The 19,221-nt window shown below is 38.4% G+C and overlaps 1 protein-coding gene across 4 annotated transcripts in view; it reads left to right on the top strand.

Annotated features, from left to right (window-relative positions):
- Positions 1-18,776, top strand: part of dlgap1a (discs, large (Drosophila) homolog-associated protein 1a) — a 95,860-nt gene extending 77,084 nt beyond the window's left edge. For 3 of the 4 annotated variants that reach the window (XM_056244062.1, XM_056244063.1, XM_056244061.1), the window contains exons 6-11: positions 12,860-13,263; positions 13,396-13,475; positions 15,921-16,339; positions 16,835-16,926; positions 17,605-17,757; positions 18,296-18,776. In XM_056244062.1, coding sequence (XP_056100037.1) covers positions 12,860-13,263; positions 13,396-13,475; positions 15,921-16,339; positions 16,835-16,926; positions 17,605-17,757; positions 18,296-18,511 — 1,364 coding nt within the window. In that variant the 3' untranslated portion in view covers positions 18,512-18,776. Of the gene's footprint in view, positions 1-12,859; positions 13,264-13,395; positions 13,476-15,920; positions 16,340-16,834; positions 16,927-17,604; positions 17,758-18,076; positions 18,218-18,295 lie in introns of all 4 variants that reach the window. The other variant, XR_008805936.1, reaches the window with a different exon arrangement.
- The last annotated feature ends 445 nt before the right edge of the window (positions 18,777-19,221 follow it).

Here is a 19,221-nt window from a genome sequence, read left to right as displayed (position 1 = left end):
TATTAATTTCTATTAAATTTGACTTTACATTTCACAATTACAACTTTAAATTTTGAAAAATTTTCTTTGTGACTTTATATTTCAGTTTAATTTGATCTCAAAATGTGACTGTCTTACAATTGTGATATTATTTCTCATGATTGTAACTTTTGACTATATTCCACTGTGAGTTTATTTTTTTTAAATTGGATGTGGAAACACAGGCCATGTATTTTTATTTTTTATTATTATTATTTAATATATATTCCCCGCCAGCGTTTTTAAAAAAAAATCTCCATCCACCGCCAGCATTTTTGATCATTTTCAATAAATGCATAGATAAATGCATTCTTTTTTTGATCAACACTCTTGATGTAGGCAAGTAAAAAGTTTTTTGTCAAAGACTACATTCAGATCGTATTCAGAACAATTAAAACATAGATGGAGTATCTTGAAGTCCATCAATACCCCCAATGCTTGCACAGTCCTATTACTCAATCTGGGTCGACATTTCAATCTTGACAAAACATGTTTAAAATGAGAAAAAGGACCCAAGGTCTATGGGACCAAGGAGCAGGACCGGAGCACAGAACGTTTTAATAAATTTATTAGTGCAAAATGACCAACGTTTCGACGCACATGCGTCTTCTTCAGAGTCAAACAGTCAATGGCAACACTATACAGAATTTAAAGAGTCAAAATTCAAGGTATTGGCCACAGGCCTAGGTGGGTGTGGTGCAACAATTATCCAATCTTAAACAAGCAAGTCTAAACCCCCCAAAAAACACAAAAAAACACACACACAATTACACAAAAACACACAAATACATTAATAATAATAAAATTATTAATTTTTTAAAACTGAAAAAAAAAATTGAAATAAAAATAATAATTGTAGAAACCTGAATTATAAAAAGCACAAAAGGCTCAGTTCCTCATTAAGGCCATTTGGTTCTACTGTGTTAAGAGTAAAAATCCAGAACGCCTCCCGTTGTAATAAGGACTTCACTATGTCACCTCCTCGCTGGGAGGGTCGGATTTTTTCAATACCCCAAAATTTTAAAGACGCATTCGAACCATGATTAGCTTGTACATAGTGCCTCGCAATTGCATAGTCCATATTTCTGTTACGAATAGCGGATTTGTGTTCTGCAATGCGTAGTTTGAGGGGGCGTTTAGTCTGACCTACGTACAACAATCCACATGGACATTTCAACATATAAATCACGTGAGTGGTGTTACAATTGATGAAAGAATTAATCTTATATTTTTTACCTGAATGGGGGTGGACAAATTGCTTTGTATCATTTGAGTTAGAGCAATGGATGCAGTGCCCACATCTGTAAAAACCAAAGGGAGGAGCCGGTAACCACGTAGGTTTTGGTGGAGGGCTCATGGTCGTGTGAACCAACCTATCTCTCAGTGAGCGAGGACGCTTAAAAGTTATACGTGGCGATTCTGCGCATATAGCTTTAAGAGCTGGATCACTCTGCAGAATGTGCCAGTGTTTTTTAATGGCATGTTTTATTTCTCCGCCAATATGGGAGAAATCTGTGGAAAAACAGAGTCTTTGCACTGAATCGCGTTTGGTTTTAACTAGAAGATGTGGACGTTGCGTCAATCTGGCTCGTTCACAGGCTGCAGAGATATCACTTACATCATATCCCCTGTTACGGAAGCGCTCTGTCATTTCTAATGCCCTGCGCTCAAATTCGGCTTCACTGCTACAATTCCTTCTAAGTCGTAAAAATTGGCCAATAGGAATATTCTTAATCAGTTGTTTAGGATGGTGGCTATCAGCTCTGAGAAGGGTATTCCTACTAAGAGGTTTACGATAAATCGATGTCTCTAAACCTCTTTGAGAATTTTTGTAAATAGTTAGATCCAGAAAGTTAATACTGTTTGTGGAATGATCTACTGTAAATCTCAGAAAAGGTGTTGTAGAGTTAATATAGGCCATAAATTCATCCAATTCAACCGAAGTCCCCATCCAAATGAAAAAAACATCATCAATATACCTCTTCCAAAGCAGAATTTTAGGGAGGAATAAGTTCTTCACAGAGTTATCAATAAATTTTGCTTCCCATAAACCCATTACTAAGCATGCGTATGGGGTTTAGACTTGAGTGCTTGTTTAAGATTGGATAATTGTTGCACCACACCCACCTAGGCCTGTGGCCAATACCTTGAATTTTGACTCTTTAAATTCTGTATAGTGTTGCCATTGACTGTTTGACTCTGAAGAAGACGCATGTGCGTCGAAACGTTGGTCATTTTGCACTAATAAATTTATTAAAACGTTCTGTGCTCCGGTCCTGCTCCTTGGTCCCATAGACCTTGGGTCCTTTTTCTCAGATTGTTGTGTCCTGTTCCGAGAGCACTGGCTAGGCTGAGGCGCAAGTGATTCCTTTTTAATGTTTAAAATGACCCTGTTTGGGCGGGGCAATACTGTTAACCTGATTATAATATTTTAGCCTATATTTACATTCATGTTTTTGCCAAAATGTGATAAATAGTTTATCTTTACCATATTTCGCTAAGAAAATGAAGAGGAGAAGTTCTGAATTGGGCATTTTGTTTAATGGAATTTCTTTGTAAAGACACAGTGGACACTGCAGTATTCAGGGAGATGAGCTGTTTCTGATCAGATGCCAAAGCGTTTCTTCCCAATTTTTCTCAGCAAGAACAAAAATCAGGGGAAGCATTGCTGATGATACAGTATGCCTGTTATTCCTAAACTCCCCTTTCTCTGTTAGTGTTGAGCATGGAATCCAGCAAAGTGTGTGTGTATGTGTGAGGGGTGAAGTGTGATTGTACATGACGTGCATGTAATACTGGTGCGGGCTGAGCTCGAGGCTGAGATATGGATGGGATAATACTGCTGCTGGAGAAGAAGGCCTGTCACAGTCACTCTTAGTTGATGCCTGACTCATATATATACACACACACACACACACACACTTAAACACTTTCACAAGTGCAGCAGGGGGAAGCGAGCATTTATCAGTGGAAGCTGTGATGACGCTCTGCCACATTATTCCACATTTTCAGACTGGAGAGGCGCTTCTTGGATGGCTTTGTCAGCTTCTTGTTATCTGCCTTGGTTAAGGAAATTATTCTCCATTCTTTTCCTTCATTCTTTTGTCATTACTTAGGTGATCCTTTATGTTATTGCTGACAAAGTGATTGAGTGAGGATTTAGAATACAAATACCTTAGCATATTCATACACACATTCACGGTAAAGGTCATTTTCAGAGCAATGTACAAGACACAGGAGTGGACAGTGTCTAATCAGGCTTAACCTGAGTTTATTTTAATTTGACATGCTCAATCATGCGGTTTCTTGTTTAGCAGTAGCTTTGCTTTCCAGATTATGTCTAGTAAGCAACTTTAATCTCATATTCTGAGTAAAACTGCTTTTTAACTCTTTATTTTGAAGAGTGCTGTACAGAAGGGAAGGTGTTTATCTTCAGGTTTATAACATTTTTACTAGTTTATACGACATTAATAGCGGGTAAACAAAAAACATGGATGTGTATCTAAATAATATATTCCAGATAATATTTAAATTATGATTTCATTTTTAAGAATGGAATATATTAAATAATATATTCAATTAGTGGTTGTGAGTGTTTTTTCCCTTTTCTCTAGCTTGCTTCTTAATCTATTTGATTTTGTTGTTGTGAAAGTATTTGAGTAAATGTAATTAGTTACTGCAAGGTGCAATAGGTGATTCTCTACTGAAACATTTTTGGTTTTGCTGGTTGAAAGTCTCCTAATATCCTGATAGCAATCACTATGTTAAGAGGTCTACTCTAAATGTTTTTTTTTTTTATGTATATCGTCTGTTGAAGGCGTAGGACCATACAATGTTCGTTCAAACATTTCACTCGGTCCGAATGAAATGATACCATATGTTACCTGTCAGTCAACGTGTGTTTACATACCACTGCACAGTCTGTTCACGCAGACATCATACGTCATCAGCGCGTTTCACATACGCTGTGCAGACAGAGCGAGAATGGCAGGCAAACAAGCTATCTTTCCTTTCTGAACCGACAAGTATCTACATTTCAGGTTTGACAGTACAGTTCTATTTACCCGCTGACTTTGCCCTATGCAGGTAATTCAGTGACTGTTGCCGCTATGTCCTAATTGTGCATATGAATACAGCTGAAATACAGTGCATTCTTTCCTTTATGTCAACAGGTCAACTTCTGAACTGGAGTCATTTCACAATCACATACTTATGTATGCAAGCAAGCACTTCTGTTTCTCCCCTCACTGTGCTGTAAAGTTTTCTCACTGGTGAATGACACGATGTAATCCAATAACGTTGTCTCGCTTCTGGTCTGTGCCTGTTCATGTGTTTTGGAGGAGGCCTGGCTTTGGACGGCGATTTGCAGGGAGGGTGGGATCATATGCTTTCAATGCTAGCAGGCTAAAGTTAGCATTTCACAGATCACCTATGCACCTTTAAGTATCGTTGTGCATTGTATGTTTTACTATTTCTGGCATCCAAGTCCCATCTACTTGAATGAGGAAATCCTGAAATCTTAAAAACTTCTTGCCACACTCACAATTAAACAACATATTTCAAATAGCCAGAGGCCATATCAGCCAGCAGCCATGTCACCCTGTAGCCCAAGACTGGTTGCCCACTGAAGCTAAGCAGGGTTGAGCCTGGTTAGTACCTGGATAGGAGACCTCCTGGGAAAACCAGGAAGAGGTGTTAGTGAGGCCAGCAGGGGGTCTAATCCTCTGGTCTGTGTGGGTCCTAACGCCCCAGTATAGTGACGGGGACACTATACTGTCAAAGAGCACCTTCCTTCTGATGAGGCAGGCCAAATTTGCCCAGTGGCCTCTGTCCATCATAGCCTCCTAATAATCCCTGTACTGATTGGCTTCATAACTCTGTCTCCTCTCCACCAATAAGCTGGTGTGTGGTGGTCGTTCTGGCACAATATGGCTGCCGTCGCATCATACAGGTGGATGCTGCACATGGTGGATTCTTCAATGCATCACGTTATCAACTGCTAAATTCAAATCTGTGGTCAGTGTTTTCAGACATATACTATTAATTTTATGTTTTTGACAATTAAATACAGATAAGTACTAGCAAAAAAACGCAGTATACAAAGTGCATGATCGCCCTGCCCATAAATGCTGTTTTTTATGCTCTAGCTTCTACCGGCAGCTTCAGTGATGCAATGACTTTATTATCAATAAGCGATTGGCTCTTTTATTTCGAAGGCATGACTTGTCCGCCATATTGTGCTTTGCACTTTCTCCCATTCATTAGTAGTACGAGTGCGCCGTATTTGTATATCTAAAGTCTTTGCTCTTATACTTACCCAAACAAGGCTACTTTATGTGATTTATGAGTGCATTAGCAGGTAGTTGCTGAATCACAGGTGTTTTATATATGATATGAGAACATGGCTTTACTTGACATTTTATTTATATGTTATTTTGAAGAGACCCTTTTTGAAAGATATTGGTTTTCTTATGCCCTTTTTGAGCATTTGAGCTTAGCTGAGACTTCAGTGGGTCTGTTGTGTCAGCCTTGATTTATTGTGGTAATAGTGAGGTGTTCAGTTTTATTTAGATTTTCTTTTTTAAATGAATGTGATTGCTCTCCTGATAAATCAACAGTTTCTTGTTTTTGTTTCAATGGCATGTATTTTAAGTGTTGAGGACTAGTGCCTACATTCAGGGCGAGGAAAATACTTAAGTCCTGTTACAATCAGATACTCTAAGATTTTCTAAGATTTTTACTTTTAGAGTCATTTTCTGCATATTTTTTTCTGTCATTGAATGTCATGCTACACTCAAAATTACATCATATTGTGGAAGTATGAGTTCCTTTTCATGTGCACTGACACTGATTATATACAAAAAAGCACATCAAATTCAATAAAAGTATATATGCACTATATCTCAAGCCTTCTAAGGCCATGGAATATAGCTTTGACCGAAATCATGTATGGTGTGACATCAGTGACCAACATGCTTAACAACATACATCTCCATTATTCATTGTGCGTATATTCTGCAGCTTTTAGCTTTTAGTTTTGTCTGCACACAGTGTTTATCATAGGATTGCCATCAGTGTAAAATGGCTTTGTGCTATAGAAGTCAACTCACTTAAAAGATTTATGCATTGTGTTCAACCTTTTACCCCCAGACTGTGATAATCTGCAGATCATCGTCATAACCCTAAAATTCTCTTGTGTCCAGCTGGAGATAGTTGCTGCAGTCATTACATAAAAAACTCTGTCACTGTTACTCTATGTATGTCATTTTACTATCCTATACACAAGGCAAAATAAAAAAGCCTCCAGAATTGTGTGAGAGTGGTTATCGGACAAAGTTTCACCCTGGGACCCATAGTTTGGCTGGCACTTGACCTTTCTTCTCATATGGCTGCCTGTGTACTTTTGTAGCCAGACGGATGTGTTAATTGCCTCTCATGGGGCAAAACGACAGCAAGCGCTCTCTTTTCCCTCTTGAGCTCTCTCTTTTTCCTCTCAGGTCTCATCTGGGAAGAATTAGACCGCATTAAACACTTTGGCAGCTTTAGATATCGGAATGAAACCCAGAGATTCCTGTCCAGGCCGGATTGCTTCTTTTTGTGGTCTTAAATATCAGTCAGGATTATGCTGATTAGCCAAGCATATACGACTCTGTCCTTGAAAAAGATCCAACATTAGGGGATGTTAAGGGCACTCAATATGCATGCGGATACTTGCGATTATGGATGTAGAGTATAATTCATTATGATGTTTCTGTATGGCTGAAAGACCATTCGCCTGAGGAAATGGAGGTGGGTTAATTCTGTCAGTTTGTCATCTGAAACAACCCTGTCAGGATGTTTAAGAACATGAACGTGCAGAGAGCGTCCTGTCATTGTAGGAGAGACGAGTCGGCGGGCTCGAATTGATTTTTCTGCTGCCGTATCGTTCACCTTGTCCTCTGAGCTCAGGGTCAGAGAGCGGCAGACACAATACAAATGCTGTCAGTGACATGAGGTCATGGTTTAAATGCTTTAACACACATTTTGTCACCTTTCGCACACAGTGATATGCACTAGTTTACACAACCAAATCTCCACATAAGAGAGAACTATGTGTGATTTTTTTAATGAGAATAGCAATAACAGTAATCCTACTGAGGCTTAAATTTGCTAGCATAATGTTAACATGATGCATCTCTCATATTTAGTAAGCAAATATGTCATAATATACATATTCGGGAAGCTAAAAGCATTACACATTGTTCTGTAAGTGTGTATTTACTCCAACTTACAGCAGTAATTAAGTAAAACTGTTAAAATATGTTAAAAAATAATAAGCTGTTGGTATCATTAGGGTTTTATTACTGTTAATTATCAGATATTTGTGTGTGTTCCAACACCATCACATAGTGTTTTATCAGAAGCATCTGTTCCTCTTCCTTTAGAACAGTTACAGTAAATCCAGAGTTGATTGGCTCTCACATTTTGAAGGTTTTCGTAACAGGCTCTATATGACGTCTGTGATGCATAACCTTGTAAGGAATGAAGTCTGTAAGTGCTCAGGCTGGCGGGCCAGAGGAGACACCGTGACTTGAGCAGTCCCTGTATGTGTGGGTGTGTTTACACTGCGCATCAGCAGGAGTGCTAGCTCAGCCCATCTCTTCTCTTTACATTTACATTTTAGTCATTTAGCTGACACTTTCCATTAGTATAGATGAGGAATGGAGGAATTAGTGAGGGAAATATAGGACATTGGAGCAAGTTTCCTGTGTCTTCCTTAAGGGGGCACTTGATGGCTCAGGTTGGATTGGTTTCTATGTCCCTGCAATCTCATAATAAAATGTTATTTTAAACATGTTTATTTTTTTCTTATTTTTACTGATCATTCATTTAATTACAAATGCCTCTGTTCGGTTCATTGCTACCTGGGGAAAATTAAGAGGACGTTGCTGTCTATGTGATACTGCCGTGATTATGGACAATAATTTACACCTGAAAATGACAGAGAAACTATTGAATAAAAAATGCAAAGTGATATGTTAAAATCAAGGGATCAAGGGGTCAAAGGTTTGGCTGACTTGCATTGGCCCGTTAGCCCCTGCTGGAAAATGCTGTGACTACACCATTATGCTGCTGAAAAGCATTTTGTCTATTGATGACTATTCAAAAATGATTTTGCCAGCAACATATAAGTGCAAATATTTCATAAAATTATATACACTACCAAAAGTTTTACTTTTTTTATTCAGATAGACTGCATTACATTGATCAAAAGTGACATTTAAAGGCATTTATAATGAAAGTTCAACAAATGATTTCTATTTCAAATAAATAGTTTTTTAACCTTCTATTCGTCAAAGAGTCCTAAAAACAATGTATCTCTCTTTCCACAAAGATATTAAATATAAATGCATCCTTGGTGAGCGTAAGAGACTTCTCTCAAAAACATAAAAAAATCGCACTGACCCCAAACATTTGAAACGTAGTGCGTTTCATAAAATCTGTTTATAGGTTGATGGCAAAAAAAACAAAAAAAAAAACAGATGTAGACATTTCTCCCCATCTTTTTCTTTTTACATCACAGCTCACACACTAGTCTAGCAGGGTAGTCACTAGCGTGGGGCTTGGGGCTGAGTTGTTATGATGTCATGTTCTTGTGGCTTCAGAGTCACATGTAATTTATGACTCAAGTGATTGGCTCAAAATAATGTGGGCTTATGAGCGAAGATAGCATTGAGCAGTTTGCATACTTCTGATTGACACTTTTTCCAAGTGGTGCTCACTGCAGTCAATGACGTTCAGCTCCACCTCTCTAGATGTCTAATGGGGTAGAGGGATAGAGTTGTGGGTAGGGTTAGGGTGTGGTTGGATATTTTAGCTCCACCCATTAGGCCCAAATTACATTCGATCCTCCTCGCTGGACATCTAGCGAGGAGGAGCTAGACATAAGCTCCACCCATTTGTTCTGCAGAGAGCAGCCTCTCCCCTTTTTCTGCCTTTGAGATGTTTTCTGCTTTCTCCAGATATTATAAGTGGCCAATTAGAATCATCATCCGTGCTGCTACTGTAACCTCCTGCCAGTTTCATAACCTCTGTTTCATGCTATATGCTATTCTGTACACTAATTATGTGAGGAACCCTATGACCGTTCTTACAGTGCATCAACATTCTGTCTTTCCCAGTTATTGTAGATTGGACGCTTTTGATATTAATTGTCAGACACTCCTGTGAACATCTGTTTTGGTATAACAACAAACGCCAAAGATAATGACACAATCAGCAGCAGTCTCGCTGGTAATTATACAAAAACAATCACGGTTTACAACAGTGCAGCTTTACTGATCCCCTGTATCACTACAAACCCAGGTGGACCATGAAAAGAGAGTTGATTAGAGAGGGAGGGGGTGAAATTAGAGGAGAGGGTGACAGAACTCTCTAGAGCTGGAGCAGCATCTGATCTGCAGGCTGTTATCTCAGCAACACACACTGCAGCTCGAGAGCAGAAGTTTGTCCTGATCTTACTAGCTTGACTTCTTGAGTTGAAACGAACCATTTGTTTTGGCTGCAGAGTCGAGTGTGAACCTCTGCGTGGATGGAGGGATGTGAACAAATGAAGACGCGCGAGACCAAGATTAAGTCGGTTGAATTAATTGTGTGTATATGCACTCTTTGATACTGTTGTTTGCGGAGGTGAATTCTGCTATTCAAACACATGCGTGTAACTGGTTGTTAAAGAAGCAAACAAGAATGTCTACCTTGGCAGGGAAAATGTGATAGATTGTTCCTGTGAACAACACCGTTTTATCTTTAGATTTAAAAGGTAATTCAAGAGGGGAACTTATGAAAGTCAATTCCTGCCACATAAAAAAAAATCATTACTGTTGCACATATGTAAGTGCAAGTTCCTTTCAGTTAAAACAGCTCAAACATGCCTTTTAGTCTGGGCCTTGTCTGTGAAACCTGCGGGTATGTTAAATATATTTTTCATATGTGCCAAAAATGAGCTTCATATGAACTCGTCTGAATGCCTGTAAAAGAGTGTTATGGGCTGGTTTCATAGCCTGTGTTATTTAGCATGACTGGTATCATAAACATGAATAACGTACAAAGGATAATGATGCTTTTATATTGTATCTTGACTGTTTTTTTAAACCTCTTGTCTCACATCTCTAAGACCCCATTTCAGGTCATTTAATAGCTTGAAACATATTTAACATTGAGATTAAGTGTCATCAGGTTGATATCTCATTCCTTTCTCTCTTTAATGGGAATTCATTATAAACAATAACATTATAAAAAGGTCTATGAAAAATTTGACTTATGTTTGGGGTCAGATACAAAACATGACTAAATGCATGAACATGAATGAAGCTTTAGCTTTTAAGGAGTTGGGCTTGTGTGTGCGTATGTTTTAGTTGATACCTTTTTGGGTTATCTTGTTTTATGTTGTATGCTATTTATGTTGATTGCACAGTACTTTGGTCTGCACGGGCAGTTGTAAAGTGCTTTATTAGTATGAATGAATGAATGGACATGCTAAGACTCTTGTTTTCTTTCTGTGGTTCCTTTGACCCCAAACAGAAACAACATAAATAAGTCAGAGGTGCTCGAATTTAATTGAAATTTCATTTTATTATTATTATTATTTATCTAAATTAATAAATAATTTATTTATTATGAATTATTAATAATTTCACATGTACGTTTTATATTTAGGACATAAAAACAAAAGAAGAAAGAAAAAAAGTCCCTCTCAAAACGAACTGATGGTTAATACAATGGCAAAATATGACAAATCAACGGTATGCTTTTTGACAAAAAAAAAGAAGTCATTAAATGTATTGGAATAGAAAAACCAAAGAGTAGGAGAAAGAGGAAGTGAAATCAGACAGGACATTAACAGCTGGTCTCTGTCTCACTCTAGCCTGCCCCCTTGTGGTTATTTTGAAGAAAACAAAATAAGAAAAATATATGCCTTGCTCACAAAGACTCTCTCACTGTTTATCTCACAACACACACCTCTATCTGCAGCTTCATGCAGCCATCGTTTAGGGATTTCATGTTTAGCCTGTTTCTCTCTTTGAAGTGAAGTGCTGGAGGAAATGAGTCAGTGCTCCACCAGCACTTTGTCAAGCAGTAGCACTTCAAGATAACACTTTCAATGTCAACAGATGGCACGCTAATATAATAGGATTCTTCCATAAGTATGTTAATAAGTGAATATTTAATCATACTCTATATCAGAAGCTGTTTAAGGATTATTAATAAAATTCAAATTAATGCAATGAGTATTTTAACGTGATGGCCCCTGCTGGTCATATAATATTGTGAAAAGATAATAAATGTGCATATTTTACACCAATATGTTAATAATTAACTAATATTATATAAACGTATTATTTTATATTGCATTTCATATGTTATATATTACCTTTTTTAGGGATATAATTATCTTATATTGAAATGTTCTATTTATTTCATAATTATAATTGTTTATGCCTATACTGTCATAAGTCATTACTGTATTTGTAATAATCTGTGAGATTATTGTCAGAATAAGTCTGAATATTGCATGTCTACCACCAGTAAAGTGCACATGGCAGAGGTCTATCTCAGAACTCCGCGATGATCAATTAGCTCACACTGCTGTACATTGGAAACATCCAGAATTTGAATCTGTTGCCGGATCGCAGACCCGTATCTATGTGGCAGCTGAGCTTGACCTGCAATGGTTTACGAGACAAATCTTATGCAAATCCATGGTTTGTGAAAGCACTTTTTTACTGCCAGATTCAAGGTTCTAGCAAAGGCAAAAGATTAGCTCACAGAGTCATGTTGGAAGCATGGTCTGTTCTGAGTCTTATCTCTTATTCCCCATGACTCCAGCAAAACATTCCTGGCCTCTTTAATGTGCTTAGCTCTGTGTGTTGGAGAAAACTTAAAAACCACCAGCATAACAGTGGGCGGCATTGACTTTTCATTCAAGTAACGGCAAGTTACTGCAAGATATGCATTCACAATATGTAAGATATTTACGGAGATCCACGACACTGGTTTTACATTCAGAAGATTTGCTTTCGTCACATTAGCAATCAGGATTCTCTGGTTTAGACATAAGATTATCTTGCTGTACCTACTTTGAATTACTCATGCACACACTTACAATACAGTTCAAAAGTCTCGGGTCAGATTTTATTGTTTTTATTCATCAGCAATGCATTAAATTGATCAAAAGTGACAGTAAATAATTTACATTGTTAACATTATATTTCAAAAATGCAGTTTCTTTTTTTTTACTTTGTTCATCAAAGAATCCTATAAAAGTATCACCGTTTCCACAGATATATTAAACACCACAACTGTTTTCAACATTAATAATAAGAAATGAGCACCAAATCAGCATATTAGAATGATTTCTCAAGGATCGTGTGACAGTGAAGACTGGAGTAATGATGCTGAAAATCCAGCTTTGCCATCACAAGATTACACTTTTAAATATATTCGAATATAAATCCGTTATTTTAAATTGTAATAATATTTCACATTATTACTGTTTTACTGTATTCATGATCAAATAAATGCAGCCTTGGTGAGCATAAATTGACTTCTTACATTAAACATGAAAAAAAAAACTTACCGACCCCAAACTTTTGGACATTAGTGATTTTTTTTGGAGACAGCCATGGTGAATTGGAAGTATGTATCCTGAGTCTTAATATAAAACCCTGTTTTTTCTTGCAAGGGCTTCAAAATGCCTTATAGCTGTTTCAACCATTTACATATTTTTTTTAAGTTTATATTGCATCCGTTTTTCTAAGTTATAAAGCATCTGCGAAATGAATGTGTAATTTTCTGTCTACAGTATCATCATGTATCACCACCTACAAGAAGACTCCTCCACCGGTACCTCCTCGCACCTCCACCAAGCCCTTCATCTCCATCACGGCCCAGAGCAGCACGGAGTCTGCGCAGGACGCTTACATGGACGGTCCCGGTACGCGGGGTGAGCCCGTCCTCCACTCCGGCCTGAGCAATTCCACCGAGAGCATTGACAGCATGAAAGCGCTGACGGCAGCCATCGAGGCGGCCAACGCTCAGATCCACGGCCCTGTCAGTCAGCACGTCAGCAACAGCACCATCACCATCAGCACCACCCCATCCTCTCCGCTGCCCATGCCTGTTCCTGTTCCCATACCCATACCAGTCCTGGAAGACATCCGCAGGGATGTGCTCAGGAAGAGCAGGTGCCTTTCCATTGGCATCCAGGTGAGTGAGAAACTATTCAGCATTGTTTTCATACTTTGATCAGTCCTGTTGGCTATTAGAACATCATTTTAGTAGATGATTCTTCAAATGAGTGTGGATGTGGCTGGTTTACTGTGTAATGCGTTTAAACAGGTGGATGGGCCTGAGGACCAGGAACTAGAGGACCAGTCCAAGTTCCAGTCAGTGGGGATTCAGGTTGAAGAAGAGCATGGGTAAGTCTATGGCCACATTTACACTGCAGGTCTAGATGCCCAATTCTGATTTGTTGGCTATATCTGATCTTCTTTTAAAAGTGACCCATAACTGATATCTGCATTTGCACTACACACTTGGCGAAACAAGTTAATTTGTGGCCATGATTTAACTAAAACGAGTGAACCAATTAGTAAAAGGTGGCCACGATTTACTAAAACCAGAGAGAACAAATTCTTAATTTGTTGCTACTGACACTAAATCTGTTCCAATCTGCTCTGTGCTGTTAATGTCTGGTTAGCTTCCAGTGATTCAGGACAGAAACATTAACATTGAGGATGCCCCCAATATTCATATCAGTATAGATTTTTTAATTATTAAATAATCTAATGTTTCCAAATCACTTCCGTCTTTAATGTTGAGCTGTATCATTGTTGTTATGGGTAATAAAGAATCAAAATTATTCCACTCACCTTTGCATTATCACCTGGTCTTTGTGTCCTCTAGTGCTCCATTTCCTCTAAGACAATTTACTGGTTCTAAAATATGTATTTTATCAAATCGCTTCAATCTAAAGATTAGTGGAGTGGTGAATATTGTTGCATTCTGAAAAGTATTGTTTATCCCCTTCAGCTGTTACACCGCACACTGCATATGGTGAGAGAGTGCATTAAAATTAAGGATTAAGGAACTCTGTATTAGGGAGACACTTTCACTTTATTAAACGTATTGAGCAGGGACAGGATTATCCCAGAGCGCTAAAGCTGGCACACCGAGGCTCTTCTCAAAACTGCCTAGCTAGACTGTATTTTTAGGCACCATAGACGTGCTCCTGATGTCAGAAATTGTAAACAACCGATTATGCTGCATCCTAAAAGACCTAATTTTTGGCTAAATATGAAGTGCCACGTTTCTTTTGATAAGGCAGTACCACAATTCATTGTGACAAGCTCAGCAAAACAATTTCATTAAATATGGTGGAACAAAGCTAAAGGAGAGTGTAAATGTTTATTATGTTATTACTGAAAAGTGTTGACAGGAAACCAGCTTTAAAAGATGCATTTCATCCAATTTTCATGTTTGCTACATCGTTTTATTAAATTATCGCTAGCTGTGTGCTTTGTATCAGTCTCTTTTGTAAATCACTTGAGTGGTGTTATTTGTCTCCTAAATAAATAGCTGTTAATGATGTTTGTGCCTGTAAACAGCATCTCAAACCAGTTTCTAATGTGGTACAAATGGTATCTACGTAGACAGTAGCTCATGTAGGCTGTAGGCAGCTCGTGTTTTGAGACAGAGCTGATGTGGCAATGAAATGTAAGGCCTTTACTAATTGCGTCATTTCTTATATGTTGCTGTTAATTGTGTGTCTTTTAAATTAACTTGAATCATGTTTAAATTAAATGTTTAGCTGTGTTATTAGGTACTGTTTGATGACCTCACATGGGACTACAAATGTAAAATAGCCTGGGGGCTAATTTTGGCATATGTACATTGCTGAAAAGCTATGTTCATTCATATGCATTGTCCCTTTTAAATAAATGAAGAAGAAAATTAAAACATCTTTTAAAAGGAAAGGAAAACACATGTCAAGTTATATTCATGTTAGTTTCATATGGTTTAAAAAAAACGTAATGCCATTAATCGTTATTGTTTTGATCATTTCATTGTTATTTTAAAAAATGTTAGCTAAAAAGTATGTTTTTCTTTTTTTACAAAAACAAATATCATGAGTTATTATTCATTAAATATCATTAGGTTTTTGGGGAGTCACACCAAGTGGCATTTTACATCTGAGAGACATGTTGACCTCGACATATATTCACGAGGGTCTGCCGGGGTCATTATTTATAGTTTTTTCTGCATGTTGGTGGCACCACATGACTTCAAATCTTAAAGGCATACTCCACCCAAAAATGAAAATTCTGTCATCATTTACTCACCCTCAAGTTGTTGCAAACCTGTATGAGTTTCTTTCTTCTGCTGAACACAAAGGAAGATATTTTGAAGAACTATTGGAACTTTGGCACCATTGACTTCCATAGTATTTTTTTTTTCTACTATGTAAGTCAATGGTGCCAAACAACTGTTTGTAGTAAATGATGACAGAATTTTCATTTTTGGCTGGAGTATCCCTTTAATTAACAGTGTAGTTTTTCTTAAAATATTTTTTCTAAGAAAATTTTGTGCTAATAAAATCAATATAATAAAAGATGATGCCAAACTTTTGATACCAAGCTTTTTAATATTAAATGAGACTTTTATCTTCATTATGATACTGGGACAGTTGTATCACCCTGACATTTTTTTACATTTTGATGCCCCCCAAACAATTACCAAAACGAATATTATTACAGAAATGAAATCCATTTTCATCCTAGAAGTGTGTGAAGTAGTTACTATATACCGGTATGAATTTCTTTCTTTCTTTCCTTCCTTCTTTCTTTCTTTGCTCTGTGCCTCAGTCACCGGCGGTTCACCCGCTCTAACAGTGTGACGGCAGCAGTGCAGGCTGATCTGGACACTCCGGACTACACACCAGCTGACTCTCCTGTCACGGAGTTCCCCTCTTCGGGCTGCTTGTCACGGCAGTACTCGCGTGATGCCGCCACCTCCACCGTCAGCATCCAGGGCTCAGGGAATCACTACCATGCCTGCACCTCAGACGACTATGATGACGTTGGGTTTGATCCCTCCATCCTGCCTCCACCTGACCCCTGGATTGATAGCGTAACAGAAGATCCCCTGGAAATCGTGGGCCGCTCGGTGTGCCAGCGTGACGGCCGCTGGTTCCTCAAGCTGCTGCTAGCGGAGACGGAGCGCATGGAGGGCTGGTGCAGGCAGATGGAGCACGATGAGAAGGAAAACAAGCTACCTGATGACAGTGAGTGACTGATTTTACCCGTAATGTCTATATAAATCTCATCTTTAAAGAAAGTAAAATATCATTTTAAACATTATTCTGGTTAGTTTTGTGTGATCTGTGCATTGTTTCGGTGCTCAGTGGGCATCTTTGCACTAATTATAATGCCAATGACTTTTAATTTGAATACAGCTAAATTAAATATGGCTTGCAGCCAGGTGATTAAAGACGCAGATTTTTTGCTGAAACACCACATGCAAAAGTGCAAAAACTGTTTATTGAGATAAATTGAAGTCGTCTGCCCCCTGCTGGACATTCTGGTCCTCACACTGTTTGCCTGAAATCTCAGGCATTGTTTTAAGAAATGCTGACATCACCTGAAACTTTAGTCTCTCCTAATTATAATCATAATAGAGCTCTTTTCTTTCAAGCCTGTCAAGTTTCAGAATGTGCAGAATCCTTTGTTTCTAGTGTTATTATGCATGTATTTGATGCTTGTGTGTGTGTGTGGTTCAGTTCTGGGGAAGATCCGCAGTGCAGTGGGAAGTGCACAGCTGCTTATGTCCCAGAAGTTTCAGCAGTTCAGGGAGCTGTGTGAGGAAAATCTGGTGAGTACTAATAGTAATGATAATAAATATTTATTTGACAAAGGCAACTTACAATACCTTTTTAAAAGTTTGGGGTCAGGTTTTTTTTTTCTGAGAAAATAAATTAATACTTTTATTCAGCAAGAACACATTAAATTGATTACAAGTGACTGTAAATATATTTATAATGTTAGTTTAATGTTACAACGGATTTCTATTTCAAATAAATGTTGTTCTTTTGACCTTTCTGTTCATCAAAGAATCCTGAATAAAATGTTTCATGGTTTCCACAAAAAAATTGATAATAATAATAAGAAGAAATGTTTCTTGAGCACCAAATCAGCGTATTGGAATGATTTCTGAAGGGTCATGTGACACTAATGGCTACTTGAAATCATTTTAAAATATATTAAATAGAAAACAGTTGTTTTAATTTTTAATAATATTTCTCAATATTACAATTACTGTATTTTTGATCAAATAAATGCAGCTTTGGTAAACCTTCTTTCAAAACTTTAAAAAAAAATCTTACCAACCCCAAACTTTTGAACAGTAGTTTTGGATCAGCTTTGGCTCTTTGGAAAGGAATGGAACTGTGGATACCTTTGCAACTTTTGCGATGAGCACACCAGCTCCAAAGAAAACTAATAGTCATATATCATTTTCCCTCTTCCGCTTCTGTAACTCTTGGCTCAACAGAACCTAAATGCTCACCCGCGGCCAGTGGCTCAAGATCTAGCAGGGTTCTGGGACATGCTTCAACTTTCCATTGAGAATATCAGCCTAAAGTTCGATGAGCTTCACCAGCTCAAAGCCAATAACTGGAGACCCCTCGACCCCCCCGAGAGAAAGGTACAACAAACTTGCAGAATCAGTACAGAGTCATTGACATGCCAGATGCCTGATCGAAGGGCAACATTGCGTTTTTTTCATTCATGTGCATGATCTGTTGCTTCTGTAGTGTGATATTATGCATTCAGGGGTGGGCACTGGCAATAACAAACCTCCAAAATCCACAATGTTATTGTGAACGATTATAAAGTGTTGCTCTTGCCTCCCTGTGCCTCATGTCGGTCTGTTGGTCTAATGTGACTGTGAATGTTTCTCTCACTCACTCTTAATTTCCTGACATCCTCTTCATGTTTGTTTTGTTTGTTTGTTTGTTTGACAGTGAGCTGTTTTCAGAAGTCATTCCATCTGGCACGCACCATGGGGGCAGCGGCCCCCAAGCTCTCACCCCCGCCGGGCCGTTCTCTTACCGCACGCAGTCGGCCGCGGAGCCGCGGCTGGCCTTAGCACTGTCTGTGTGCAGGTGTGCCATATTGCTGTCTCCGCTCGTCTTTCTCCGCCCGCCGCGGCGGCTAACTGACTGTTTGTCATCCCTGTTCAGGAGAGACGGCTGCCTCCCCCAGTGCCAAAGAAACCCCCGAAAGGCCACCCTCCCCTGGCCAGAGACCGCTCGCTGGAGAGCACAGAGAAGCAGCGTCAGGAGGCACGCAAGCGCTTGATGGCGGCCAAGCGAGCCGCTTCTGTGCGGCAGAACTCGGCCACAGAGAGCGCAGACAGCATCGAGATCTATATACCTGAGGCCCAGACCAGACTATGAAACTGCCAAACATGAAAACGCACTCACACATGAATTCTGCCATGAGCACAACACGTCCCACAGATCTATATTTGCCTAATGCTAAGACCACTGTATATTACGAGAGACATACACCAGCACCATGATAGCACAGTAGTTGTAATTTGACCTTTCATTATTTAAAAAATGACATCCAACATAGATGCATCATATTTCTGTGACACCCAAGACTTTAGTCAGGACTTATTAACGCCTTATTTCATTTTATGAAAATGAAAGCGAAGCTGTAGGTTGTATGGTTAATCTAATTTTCACGTCCCATGGTTTCCTGTTGGTTTTGTCCGCTGGAAAACCAGTACAACCAATGAACCATCCTGAACATGCAGTGGTGGAAATGGTTGAGATTCACTGAAGGGACCTTGTTTCCAGTCAAAATGTTTTTTGATTTTTTCTTTGACAAGCAACACTGCATAAAATATTAATACTTAATAAGTTTGGGGTCAGTAAGATTTTTAATGTTGTTAATATGCTCTTATGCTCTAATGCTCACCAAGGCTTAATTTATTTAATAAATATACAGTGAAACCGGTAATATTGTGAAATACTATTACAATTTAAAATAACTTTTCTATTTTAATATATTCTGAATTTCAGCATCATAATTCTGGTCTTCAGTCATAATATGCTGATTTGGTGCTCAAGAAACATTTCTTTTTATTATCAGTGTTGAA

Source organism: Rhinichthys klamathensis, unplaced genomic scaffold (assembly GCF_029890125.1).
Source record: "Rhinichthys klamathensis goyatoka isolate OS25496 unplaced genomic scaffold, OSU_Roscu_1.1 h1tg000902l_1, whole genome shotgun sequence".
In the NCBI taxonomy this organism is placed as follows: domain Eukaryota; kingdom Metazoa; phylum Chordata; class Actinopteri; order Cypriniformes; family Leuciscidae; genus Rhinichthys; species Rhinichthys klamathensis.
Note: the sequence above shows the minus strand (reverse complement) of the source record. Positions and strands in the feature narration are given on the sequence as shown.